The 13,456-nt window shown below is 44.1% G+C and overlaps 1 protein-coding gene across 1 annotated transcript in view; it reads right to left on the reverse strand.

Moving 5' to 3' along the window:
- Nucleotides 1-317: 317 nt before the first annotated feature.
- The window catches only part of LOC115142337 (membrane-associated guanylate kinase, WW and PDZ domain-containing protein 3-like), a 182,316-nt gene continuing 169,177 nt past the window's right edge, over nt 318-13,456 (reverse strand). Inside the window, exons 10-22 of the mRNA XM_065001892.1 lie at nt 9,338-9,946; nt 9,168-9,206; nt 7,545-7,576; nt 6,799-6,961; nt 6,437-6,543; nt 6,127-6,319; nt 5,804-5,989; nt 5,370-5,555; nt 5,127-5,223; nt 4,818-4,926; nt 4,436-4,573; nt 4,141-4,279; nt 318-3,530 (exon numbers count right to left, since the gene is read on the reverse strand). Of these exons, the coding sequence (XP_064857964.1) occupies nt 2,503-3,530; nt 4,141-4,279; nt 4,436-4,573; nt 4,818-4,926; nt 5,127-5,223; nt 5,370-5,555; nt 5,804-5,989; nt 6,127-6,319; nt 6,437-6,543; nt 6,799-6,961; nt 7,545-7,576; nt 9,168-9,206; nt 9,338-9,946 (3,026 nt within the window). The 3' untranslated portion in view covers nt 318-2,502. The remainder of the gene's footprint in view (nt 3,531-4,140; nt 4,280-4,435; nt 4,574-4,817; nt 4,927-5,126; nt 5,224-5,369; nt 5,556-5,803; nt 5,990-6,126; nt 6,320-6,436; nt 6,544-6,798; nt 6,962-7,544; nt 7,577-9,167; nt 9,207-9,337; nt 9,947-13,456) is intronic.

A 13,456-nucleotide genomic window follows, 5' to 3' on the forward strand; every position in this document is an offset into this window, starting at 1 on the left:
GTTTCCAGCTACAAAAGTAATTTACAACATTAACCATGTCTACACTGTATTTCTGATCAATTTGATGTTCTTTTATTGGACAAAAACATTCAAAAGTGACCTCAAACTTTTGAATGGTAGTATATATACACACAGTACCAGTCAAAAGTTGACACAACTAGTAATTCAAGGGTTTGTCTTTATTTTGTACTGTTTTCTACATTGTAGAATATTAGTGAAGACATCAAAACTATTAAATTACACATGATAAACAAATGAAAATATATTTTATATTCTTCAAAGTAGCCACCCTTTGCCTTGATGACAGCTTTGCACACTCTTTGCATTCTCTCAACCAGCTTCACCTGGAATGCTTTTCCAACAGTCTTGAAGGAGTTCCCACATATTCTGAACAATAGTTGGTTGCTTTTCCTTCCCTCTGCGGTCCAAATCATCCCAAACCATTTCAATTGGGTTGAGGTCAGGTGATTGTGGAGGCCAGGTCATCTGATGCAGCACTCCATCACTCTCCTTCTTGGTCAAATAGCCCTTACACAGGCCGGAGGTGTGTTTGGTCATTGTCCTCTTGAAAAACAAATCATAGTCCCACTAAGTGCATACCAGATGGGATGGTGCATTGCTGCAGAATGCTGTCGTAGCCGTGCTGGTTAAGTGTGCCTTGAATTCTAAATAATTCATAGACAGTGTCACCAGCAAAGCACCCCCACACCATCACACCTCCTCCTCCTCCATGCTTCATGGTGGGAACCACACATGCGCAGATCATCTGTTCAACTACTCTGCGTCGCACAAAGACACGTGGTTGGAACCAAAAATCTCTAATTTGGACTCATCAGACCAAAATAAAGATTTCCACCGGTCTAATGTCCATTACTTGTGTTTCTTTGCCCAAGCAAGTCTTTTCTTCTTATTGGTGTCCTTAAGTAGTGGTTTCTTTTCAGCAATTCAACCATGAAGGCCTGATTCACGCAGTCTCCTCTGAACAGCTGATGTTGAGATGTGTCTGTTACTTGAACTCTGTGAAGCATTTATTTGGGCTGCAATCTGAGGTGCAGTCAACTCCAATGAACTTATCCTCTGCAGCAGAGGTAACTCTGGGTCTTCCTTTCCTGTGGCTGTCCTCACGAGAGCCAGTTTCATCATAGCGCTTAATGATTTTTGTGACTGCACTTTAAGAAACTTTGAAAGTTCTTGAAATGTTCCAGATTGACTGATCTTCATGTCTTCAAGCAATGATGGACTGTCGTTTCTCTTTGCTTATTTGAGCTGTTCTTGCCATAATATAGACTTGGTCTTTTCCCAAATAGTGCTATCTTCTGTATACCACCCCTACCTTGTCACAACAAAACTGATAGGCTCAAACGCATTAAGAAAGAAAGAAATTCCACAAATTATATTTTTTTAAGGCACACCTGTTAATTGAAATGCATTCCAGGTGACTACCTCATGAAGCTGGTTGAGAGAATGTCAAGAGTGTGCAAAGCTGTCATCAAGGCAAAGGGTGGCTACTTTGAAGAATCTCAAATATAAAATATATTTTCAATTAACACTTTTTTGGTTACTACATGATTCCATATGTGTTATTTCATAGTTTTGATGTCTTAACTATTATTCTACAATGTATAAAATAGCAAAAATAGAGAAATACCCTTGAATGAGTAAGTGTGTCCAAACTTTTGACTGGTACTGTATATCTATATTAATCTATAATTTCAATAAATTACACATAGGTTATCATACACATGGTAAACAATATCTCAAACCACAAGTTTCTGGTCTTTTGTGATGATATATTTTGTATTCACGAATCATGTCTATTGTCTTAGAACAGTCTAGAATCCTTCGTAAAGCTAATGCTTTCTGAATAAAGTCTGAAATCTCTACATGGTTATAAGGTCAGAACTTCGGCATCAGTATTTTCACATCAGGTGAAAGGATCATCCTCAGTGGAGTGGTAAAGGCGTGCAATAAAATAAACGTACGGACTGCATGCAGTTGAGCAAATCCCTTGGGAAAAGAGTGCCATGTGAAAAGGCCAATCCCAAGGTGCTTGCTGTAGATACCCAACATGAAAATAAAACCTTTACTGACAGCTTAACTTTGTGTGTGTTAAAGACCTTTCTGCTTGGTTGCATATGGGATAATAATTGCATTATAATGGGTGAAGTATGGTTAGTTTTCATTCCACAAGATGTCCAAGAATAGGCCCTAAACATTCCAAACATGCGTATGGCCCAGATCAGAGATGTCTGAAGCAGCACACGAGGCAGGAAGAGAGATGAGTGTTGGCTTTACACGCCATTCCTAATGTCAAAGGCCAATAGAGCTTAAAAAAGTCCTCTTCACGGACACAGATGGACATGACACATGGCCGATAAGGTTGCCTGCCATTCCTCGTCCATCCCTCTCATTGGAGAAAGAAACAGACCAACAATATACAGCATGTTGTGGTACAGCTCAAGTCTGTGTATTATGTGTCCACACAGTGTTGTCCATACTGTATCAGTAAGGGGGATTACGCAGCACCTCAGCCTGGGAGAGGATTCTGGCTGAGCTGGGGACTTTCCAGGGGCCCGGGCTAATCTGACCCTTTTGGTTCAGAGTATCCTGCTGAATGGCATTTGGAGAGGCCTGTGTGTCTTTTATACTATTTTCCTCTGTTGTAGAGGCCTCATAATATTTTCTAGTCTTTCCCTCTTTTAAGGAAGCCCCTATGTATTTTTTGCTTGTCTGCTCTTTGCGTTTTTCCTTTTCTCCATCTTGAGGTTTACTCTTCTCTAGAGTAACTTTCAGAATATCTCTCCATGCCCCTGTCTCCATAGGGGTTGGCATGTGATGTCCTGCCTCTGTCCCCAATTTCTTTTCAATACTGACCTGGCCATGGGCAGCCTTGGTCTTTCCCGTTATCCCTTCTCTCTCCTGTGTGCTTTTCCTGCCCTTTGAATCTCCCCTTTTGCTGTTTTTGTTTTCATCAAAGGGCTCCTTGCTGGAAAGCTCCTTTGATGTGCTCTGCTGTACCTGCAGCTGACTCGAGGCTTCCTGTCTTTTTCGAGAAGACTTCTTGGGGCTGGGTGACCAACTTCCTTTCTGGCAGTGGGACTTCCTGTTTTTGCTTGGCTCTGCTTCCTGTCCCTTCCTCTCAGACTTTTTGGGACTCTGTGAGTGCTCTTTGGCTTTAGGGAATGTTTCACCTGTTTTCTTTGGGCTGCTGGGCTCCTTGGAGTCTTTAGACCTGGTATGACCTGGTTTGACCTTATAGAGGTTGATCTGCTCAGGGGTGATGGGAGAGAGCCTGTCAGCCTGCCTGTCTGCCCACTCTCCATTCCACTCCACTGAGCCAGTGCCCCTGCTGCACTGGGGGTGGAGCGTTCGGTGGGACAGGGAGTTCCAGTCAGGGGTCTCACTGGTGAAAGAGGATGAACCTGAGGTGAAGGTGCAGGTGGAGAATGGAGAAGCGAGAGGGGATGTCTCTGAGACAAGCGCCTCTCTAGGAAAGCTTGTGGATGAAGTGACAGTTGGATCCAATTTACCTAGAAATAAAATAAGTGATTACACAGATGTAAAATATTTATAGAGTGGCTCACAGATCCTTATGAAAATAACAAGTAACGTACAAGAGCAAAATTCAGATGAACTAGTTTAGACAGATGAAAGGAGGAATCAAGAAGGAAATGATAGGAATTACCAAGGTAAAAGAGGACAGGCCAGTAAAAACAGTGAAGTGGTTAGTGGTGGTGCTCGTTTGAGTAATAGCACACAGTAGAGGGGACGCAATCACCTGCAACAGGGGGAGGAGAGGAAGCGCCAAGAATAAGCAGTTATATAGAGACAGCAGAGGACTCCATTCATGAAACATCCCCAACACAGTTAGGCACTCAGTTTGGGTGACATTTCACATTAAGGGTACAGTACTTTAATTAACATAAATTAATGAAGTAGCCAACAGAGATAGCTAAATCATTAATTAATGTGTTTACAAGGCATTGCTGCGTCAGTTCATGTTAATTAGCGCACCCTTGTTAAATGCTAGTAACATGTTATAACTCGCAACAACAAACAGGGATATTCAAACACCCTGCATCTCATACCACAAAAGAGGTAAATATTATCTTCTAGATCTAGACTTCTGTGTGTACTTACTGTTGTCTTGTACCAGACCCTGCCCTGGCCTTAACAGGAGCAGCACTTTGCTGCCTCCAGCCTGGATCAGCTCAATGGCGCGGGTATGGGTGATCCCCTGGGTCGGTTCTCCATTGATCTCCACTACCTGATCCCCCACCTGCTCATACAGGCACAATCTAGATGATCAACACCTCAATGGCAACAAAATATGTAATTAGTCTTTTATAAGACATGACAGAATCTTGATATCATGAATAGTCTAGTAACAGTCATTTGTGTGGATGTTTCCTAAGGCACCGGGGGTCAGACTTACATGGATCCTGCTGTCCAGCAGGGCAGGCCCCTCCTCAGCCAGTCTCAGGATGTACAGGCCCATGTTGTACTCTGTCCCTCCCCTCAGACTGAAGCCAAAACCCCGGGACCCCCGGTCCAGCTCCACCGTGATACAGCCCTGCGTGGCGCATGCGTACACACACACATATGTACACACACACGCAAGCATGCAAACACACACACTCACACACACGTATATGAACACACACACAAGCACACACACAAGCACGTACACACCACACACGTTATAACTTAAGTTATAACTTAGTGCAGTTTTTTCTGAGTCATATATTATTTGATTGATGTAAAATCTCTAAAACACCAGATAAAAACAATGACAGTAATAATGGTATGAGCCTTGCCTGTCTGGGGCCTGTAACACACATTGTTCCCTGTTCGCTCAGAGGCAGAGTTTTGTAGTCGGCCCAGGTGACTCCCTCCCTCTTCTCCTCCTCCAGATCTAGGTTATAACTAGAACAGACAACAGCATTCAGTAACACTATGTTATATCTTCAATAATGTACAGCAGTGTCTCAGCTGGGGGCACAGAGAACAAAGCCATTTTAATCATTAAGATGTTGTGTCAGACATAGGTCTCTGGGTTGTTCTGCTAAATGCTGAAGCAGGGGTTTAATCCGTGTCTTGGTGTAGTAGTGAGATCAGGACCTTACCGCTCGTCATGCATAGCTGACCTCTGACCCATAGCTCTGTGATGAGGGGCGGGGCTCTGCTTGGCTGAGCTGGCACCAGAGGGAGGGCCCTTGTATTCTGGAACAGACAAATACAAGTCACAACATTATGATAACACAAACACAAAACAACCATCCCACACAGAGATCATTGGTATATGACTGGGAATACTAGGGAAACCAACATAGTCCCATCCCATGGATGACACTTCTGGTGAAGCTTACCGTCCTCGGGAACCACAGTAAGGGTGACAGCATTGCCAGCATCCTTGATGAGCTGAACGATGTCATTGTGAGACAGCCCCACGATGGACCGCCCGTTGACCGCTGAGATGCGGTCGCCTACATTCAGCAGGCCACAGCGGTCGGTGGGGCTGCCTTCGATGATGCGTCCGATCTTATGAGGGATCACTGCAAACAGAGAGATATCTAATAATAACACACCCATCCCACCTGATGAATTCAGTCAGAAATATACAATAGGTAGTTAAGGGACTATATTACTCAATAGTAAAGAAGTAATAATCTTTTCACAGGAAGAACCTTCAAACTCTGTTCCCGGATAATTTGGGTGATGATGCTATAGAGGAGAGTGGTGTGTGTGTGTGGTTGTGTCTGGGATAAGCAGTGCTAATGTTGGACATCGGGTCCATTCTCACCCCCTAGCGGGGGCTTGCTCTTGGAGGTGAGGATGACGAAGCCGAAGCCCTCGCTGTCCTTGCGGTGGAGGGTGATGTCGAAGGACTCGTGGTCCAGCACACTGGGCATCTGGATACGAGGGAGTCTGGGGGAGCCGTTCACCAACACTGGAGCCATGTGGAGCCCTGCCTCCTCCTCAGTCATATCTGATTGAAAAATGCATGGAGAGTATAGACTGAAATGCAGTATCAAATACATAGATGGCGTGTGTGTACTGTATGCAAGTGTGTGTGTGTGTTAGAGATCAAGGTGTAGAGGTTCCAGGCAGTCAGTGAGTGCTCACCTCTGTAGATTACTTTCCGACGCACGGTCAGCATGACCTGACCATTGCGGGCAGCGTTAGTCATCAGGTCCAGAACCTGCTTATGGGAACGGCCCTTGACCATGATTCCATCGATGCCTATGAGCTCATCACCAGCCCTCAGGCGTCCATCCTTCTCAGCTGCACCAAGGTGCACGATGGCACCAATATACACCTGTCAGAGAGTTACACTTTGAGTCAGAAACACTGTCCATAGAAGACACAGTAGGCAATAGGCTTTCCTGGGTGTTGAAAATTAACAAAGATAATCTAACACGGAGGAAGTTCATACTTCGGTACTCACTGGCTGCTCTGGACCTTCTCCTCCCAGAACACGGAAGCCAAAGCCAGTCTCCTGGTCCCTCTTGATGAACACATCCAGGTCTTTGGTGTGAGGCTCTGTGGACAGGGGTTACTGTGGTTAGATAGGGTATCATAGAGGTGAGCACCATCCAATCATCTGGTCAGCAGGGTGAACTCACAGGCTTATCTTGCAGCTCACATTGATACTGTATTCACAAATGTAGGATGACCCTTAACAGATGGTCACAAATGGAACACTGGCATCCATTACAGAGCTATGGATGGAAAAACTGAGCATAGGAGTACTAGGCCTCCTCAGTCTGTATGTGTTGCTATAGTATGTGCACTCACGCTTGCTCTCCAGCAGGGCCTTGGACTTGAGGTACATCTCTGTGGCGTCTCGTTTGGGGGAGTTGTTGCGCAGGGTTGAAGTGTTGGAGTGGAAAGGGAGGGCCTGGGGGACAGAGTCTGTGACACAGTCCAGAGTCTCTGTGCTAGATGTAATTTCCTGCCTCTGATGGGGCCACAGGGCCACAGACAGCGCAATTAGAGCACATTAAAGACCACACAGTCTATGTACATCTCATTACCCAGACACATAGCACAGGATGTAATGGTGATTGAATACTAAAGGAACGAAAGGTCATTCCACCGCAGGCTCCCGCATTGCTTTCACATTACCACCTCAAGCTCAATAGTAAACCAAAGGCCGATGGAATTTTGAATGTAATTTACCATTCACAGGCTAAAAAAGAGTTCCCTATGGCGCTGACAGGCCTATTCTGTTGAAAAGGCCAGCTTTATCTAAAGCTGTCATACTAATATACAATATTATCTAAATAGGCTATGTGCTTCATTACCATTGAAATCCCCAGACAAAAAAAGGAATGCTGACTAGAAGTAATTAAGACCATTTTCAAAGCAAACATAATCAATATTCAAATGTATAGTTATCATTTAATGTGATGCATTGGGGCTTGCTGGTTAACTGCTTTCCACTCAAGGACAAAATACTTGAATAAGAAAATGGGGGATAAGCGTCTGGGCACACAATAGTATTAACACAGAGTATTATAAAAGTGTTTTCTTTTACTCACAGGTTTCAGGCTCTTCACAGGAGATGTCTGACCTGTGAAAAACACAAGGAAGAGTCATGGGAAGGTTTCCAAAAAAAAGTACTAATGAGACATCAACCAGTAGATGGCACTGTCTACCTAACAGAGAACGAGAGCAGTGAAGGAATAACAGTTTCAATAGTCTAGACTCAGGAGGTTTAAAACAGTGTTGTAGCCTAATCCATCAAGAAGTATGACATCACTGTGTTATTAAAGATAAATAGGAGATATGTACATTTGAGAGAGGGGACCTACATGAGAGAGGACTAGCATAGTGAGCGAGACAGAGAGAGACAGAGAGAGTCATGCATAAAATCCAATGAACAATAACTGTACAGTACACACACATGTTCCATCTCTCACGCTCAGATTGTTCCCACTGTTAATATAGCTCCAGCATTGAATTGATTCACGAGCATGCACCTCTCTGGAAGCCTAAAGGGGATGCCGGTTCAGTCTGAAAAGTGTGATAGGGTTTATGGACCCTGATGTAACCAGGAGATCTAGCTCAATTCTTTTGTTCCGATGTGAAGAATCTAACCCAAGGACTGTCATCAAGAACATATAAGATGATAAGATGAATTCAGTATCTTCACTCGCTCTTTCAATTCAATTCAAAGGGCTTTATTGGCATGGGAAACATATTTTTACACTGCCAAAGCAAGTGAAATAGATAATAAACAAAAGTAAAATAAATAATAAAAATTAACAGTAAACTTTACACACAAAAGTTCCAAAAGAATAAAGACATTTCAAATGTCTTATGTCTATATACAGTGTTGTAATGATGTGCAAATAGTTAAAAGTACAAAAGGGAAAATAAGTAAACATAAATATAGGTTGCATTTACAATGGTGTTTGTTCTTCACTGGTTGCCCTTTTCTTGTGGCAACAAGTCACACATGTTGCTGCTGTGATTGCACACTGTGGTATTTGACCCAATAGATATGTGAGTTTATTAAAAGTATATGTCTCTAATATGGTCATACATTGGCAGGAGGTTAGGATGTGCAGCTCAGTTTCCACCTTGTTTTGTGGGCAAGCCTGTCTTCTCTTGAGAGCCAGGTCTGCCTTTGGAGGCCTTTCTCAATAGCAAGGCTATGCTAACTGAGTCTGTACATAGTCAAAGATTTCCTTAATTTTTGGTCAGTCACTGTGGTCAGGTATTGCTAGTTAGCAACTTCCTTCAAACTGCACGCAGAGACATAAATATGTATCCACAAGTTCATCTGACTATGGGGAAGCAGAAAAAATACTTTATTGTCAAAATCCCGAAGTGTCCATTTAAAGGGCCAAGGATATAGAAGCATGCAGAAATTCTCCGTGCCTCCGATGATGATCAAAGCAAATCCGAGCTCATCGACTTGTGTACCATTTCCCCAGGGCGACTGGAGATGGATGTGTGAGACGTTTGAAGGGTGCTTTCCCCTCCCTCTCTCCACAGGAGCAGAGCAGACAGAGACCCGTGCTTATGCAACTTCCCTTCCCAGGCCTGCAACAGACTGCAGTATGAATGCCTGACAGAGAGCCTTAGTAGAAGCTGTGAAGCAGCCTGAAGAGATACAGTATATATCCTGTACAGGGAGATGTGATCCGATCTCTCACCTCCTAGTATCAGCACATTGACCTGACTCACCAAGGACACTGAAGGTCACATTGAGAAATCACTGTATCACACTAATGCTGCGGCAACAGTGATGTCGCAGCAGTAGGAACAGGCATAGTGTTGGTGTTATGTAACCACAAGGCAGTGTTAATAAGACACTGTGACTCACCTCCTCTGAGCACCAGCACGTTGACCTCGCTCCCCACCTGTAGGTCTTTGAGGATGTCCACCACCTGGGCGTGGCTCAGAGTCTGAACATTCTGACGGTTGATCTCCTTGATCACGTCCCCTTTAAGCAGGCCGCGGCACCACTGGGCGTCTAGGATCATCTTCACCTTCTGGCCAAGGGGACAGTCTGCGATGGCAAAGCCAAACCCTCCCGGGCCCTTCACCAGGGGCACGCTCACCAGCTCGGGCTGCAGCAGGCCTGTTCCCCCCTGCTCAGAGAGCCTCCCGTTGGGCAGCGCGGCCACCATGGGCCGTCCACTGGCGTCGGTGGTGACGTAGTGGAGCTCCTGGGAGGAGCCGTGCAGCACGTCGCCCTTCACCAGCAGGGGCTGGCCATTGATGAGGGGCACGGCAGTCACCACCTCGCCCCCCTGCAGGGGCGGAGGAGGTGGGTTCTCGGTGTCCTCAGCCACGTCTGGGGGCAGCGGGTAGCCGCGGCACAGCACCATATCAACATACTGACTTACTGGGATGGACTGGAACATCTGCACCACCTCAGGGTGGGTCTTCCCCAGCACACATTTCCCGTTGATCTCCACGATCACATCGCCTGGCGGGGAAAACCACAGAGGGAAAGAAAGGAGAGGAGAGAAAGGAAGAAGAGAGAAGGGTTGGAGAGAGAAGAAACAAGCCAAAGCAAACATAGTGAGAATATACAGACATATCCATGGGCAATGTAATGATTGTTATGGCAATATAATAGCTTGATAGCTAGATGAGTGTCCTGTTTGTAACGGACTGAATTGACCATTCGCTAAGCCCAGCCCAGAATTGTGGGCAATCAATCGCAGAGCTCCAATGGATAGCAACTGTCGCCGAGTCCGAAACCTCCCACAGGCTCACGTTTAAATTGCATGATAGCCAGTGAGGGCTATACCAAAAACTGAGTTTTATTCAAACTATAAATGTTTAAATGGCTAAATAATTTAACAGTGCACCAGGAGTACTTGCTATTGTGATTCCTGAAATGCAGAGCCTGTTGGAGTATTTTTCTAATCCAAAATTATACTTTTGTTACATTGTTTGTTAGCTCAGCAGTTTAGCTAGCTTTCAGTCTCCTTAAATAAAATAGTCCTTTAGCAGTCCCTCTTATCCAGAGTGACTTACAGGAGCAATTAGGGTTAAGTACTTTGCTCAAGGGTATATCAACCAATTTTTCACCGAGTCGGCTCAGGGAGTCGAACCAGGGACCTTTCGGTTACTGGCCCAACGCGCTTAACTACTAGAATACCTGCCGCCCATTGACCACCAAACGTTGCCAACACTAGCTAGCTAGCCACATAATATAGCTAACTTGTTTTCTCAAAATGTATGTTAGCTAGCTAAGTTAGCAATGATGTGAATACTCCCATCTGCTGTCAACATCAGGATACAATTTGAGAGTACTACAGTCAACTCCATCAGTGATTATAGCTTTGACTGCAAGCTGAGAGTGAATTCAGAGCCATGTGGTGGTAGCTACACTAGCTACAAACATAATTTTACCAGGTTTCTGTGTAGCAATTGTAATGACAGTCCACCACAACATACCCAAGAGTTTCTTGATTAGCAAGTGAAAGTATGTGTTTCATTTCCTTGTGTATTAGAAACACAGTTTGAGATCATTGTGATAGTTGCCACCCCATCTTTTCTTCACGTTCATTCATCCTCCCATCTCTCCCAACCAGGGGTTTGGCTCAATTCAGAATTGAATTGAGAATGCCTCAAATTTCTATTAAATTCTTGAATTTGAATTGAAGTAGTTAATAGGATACAGAAATCCAATTTTAATTTGAATGAAAGGAAATGTAATATATAAACATATGATATATTGAATTCAGTGAAATTCAAATGCCTCTTCTATTCTATATTAGGTGTAGTCTATACAAATATGAAATTAAATTGTATTAGTCACATACATATATCGCGGGTTAGCGAAATGCTTATGTCCCTATCTCCAACATTACAGTAATGCCTAACAATACCTAACAATACACGCAAATACCAAAAATCTAAAGAAAGGAATCAAGAAATATAGAAATATTAGAACGAGCAATGTCAGAGTCTGTGATATAAATATATATGTATATGATGGTGTGTATAGACATTATGGACAGTATATAACTAGAAAAGGTGTGTTCAGCATTATTTATAGAGGATGAGCCTTGACAAGAATACAGTATATGCAAATGAAGTGGGTAAAACAGTATGCAAACATTATTAAAGTGATCAGTGTTCAATGACAATGTACATAGGGCAGCAGTTTCTAAGATTCAGGTTTGACCGGGTTGTAGCCGGCTAGTAACAGTGACTAAAGTTCAGGGTAGTGTACTTGGGCGGAGGCCAGCTAGTAGTGACTATTTAACTGTCTGATGGCCTGGAAATAGAAGCTGTTTTTCAGTTTCTCTGTGCCTGCTTTGAATGACCAGTACTGTCTCTGCCTTGTAGATGGTAGCGGGTGAAGAGGCTGGTATTTGGGTGGCTGAGGTCCTTCATGGTCTTCTTGGCCTTCCTGTGACACCGGGTGCTGTAGATGTCCTGGAGAGCAGGCAGTGTGCTCCCGGTGATGCATTGGGCTGACCACACCACCCTCTGGAGGGCCCTGTGTTTTCCATACCAGACGGTGATACAGCCCGACAGGAAGCTCTCAATAGTATATCTGTAGAAGTTTGTGAGGGTCTCAAGGGCCAGGACAAATTTCTTCAGCCTCCTGAGGTTGAAGAGGCACTATTGCTATTGTGCCTTCTTCACCACACTCTCTGTGTGGATGGACCATTTCAGGTTGTCAGTGATGTGCACGCAGAGGAACTTGAAGCTTTTCAGCCTTTTCACTGCAGCCTGTTGATGTGGATCAAGCCATGCTCCCTCTGCTATATCCTGAAGGCCACGATCAGCTCCTTCATTATGTTGACGTTGAGGGAGAGGTTATTTTCCTGGCACCACTCCACCAGGGCCCTCACCTCCTCCCTTGTACATTAAACATATTGTACTGTAAAGATCTTGTACATAAAACATCAAACATGTTGTTATATCAAATATTGTTTACATTTTTTTATTAAACTAATGATCAAGGGAAACAACCTGTATGCTATTATATCTCATTTATCACTTACATTTTGTTTAAAATGGGGGAAGTACTACATTTCCCAGAGTGCACATTAGTTTAACCCTCAAGTTGACCCTGAGGCCTTCAAAACGAAGCCAAACAAATTAAATGATTGATGGGACTGGAGCAGAAGGTGGATTTCTGAGGAGGAATGAAGGTGGAAAAAGAGTAAGAAGAGGTTGAAGAGAATGATTAAAGCAGAGGTTGAAGTTAAGTTTGAGGAAGATGGCGATAAAAATGGAGATGGGCTGTCGAAGAAGATTGGTGTCAAGTGCAAACAAAGTGAGCCGAGCGCCAGACCGAGTTCTGGAGGTGAATTGGAAGTGAATGAGGGCTAGCTAAGTGAGGTGGAAGGCGTGCTGAAGAGCTCGGAACCTGAGCCTGGCATTGATGGACGTGATAAAGAAGAATATGGTCCAGTAGGAGTGACATTTTTGGAGAAAGTGGATTCTTGCCTTTTGGCAGATCCGTTTGTGGTTTCAGGGTGGGTGGGAAAGGAGTTGGCTGCAGTTGAATCAGTCAAAGTAACCTGTAGTGGACTTCTGATATTTGTTTGTGCTCCATGTCACACCACTTGGATTGAGATCTGTTTCTTGTTTTGTGCTTAGGAATATGGCACCATTGAAAGGAGTGATTGAAGTTGAAGATTCCTGGTGTTTGTGACGCCCCCGCCATTTGGTGCGACGCAGCAAGTAGTGAGCGTGGTGAAGCAGACTCACTGTCAGTCCTTCTGAATTTTTACCTTTTAGTCTGAGTTTTTACCTGACAAAGTCATGTTTGGATATATCAGTTATCCTATTAGAGATTTTGTACTGAATCCACTTTGCTGTTTCAGTTGCAATGTTTATGGTCATGTTGCAGCAGTGTATAGGAGGGAGATTCCAAGATGTGGGACGTGTGCAGGAGGGCATGGGACAGAGGACTGTGTAGTTTCGATGGATACAATTATGTGTGTCAACTGTAGGTGTGCCCATG

Source organism: Oncorhynchus nerka, linkage group LG15 (genome assembly GCF_034236695.1).
Source record: "Oncorhynchus nerka isolate Pitt River linkage group LG15, Oner_Uvic_2.0, whole genome shotgun sequence".
Taxonomy (NCBI): domain Eukaryota; kingdom Metazoa; phylum Chordata; class Actinopteri; order Salmoniformes; family Salmonidae; genus Oncorhynchus; species Oncorhynchus nerka.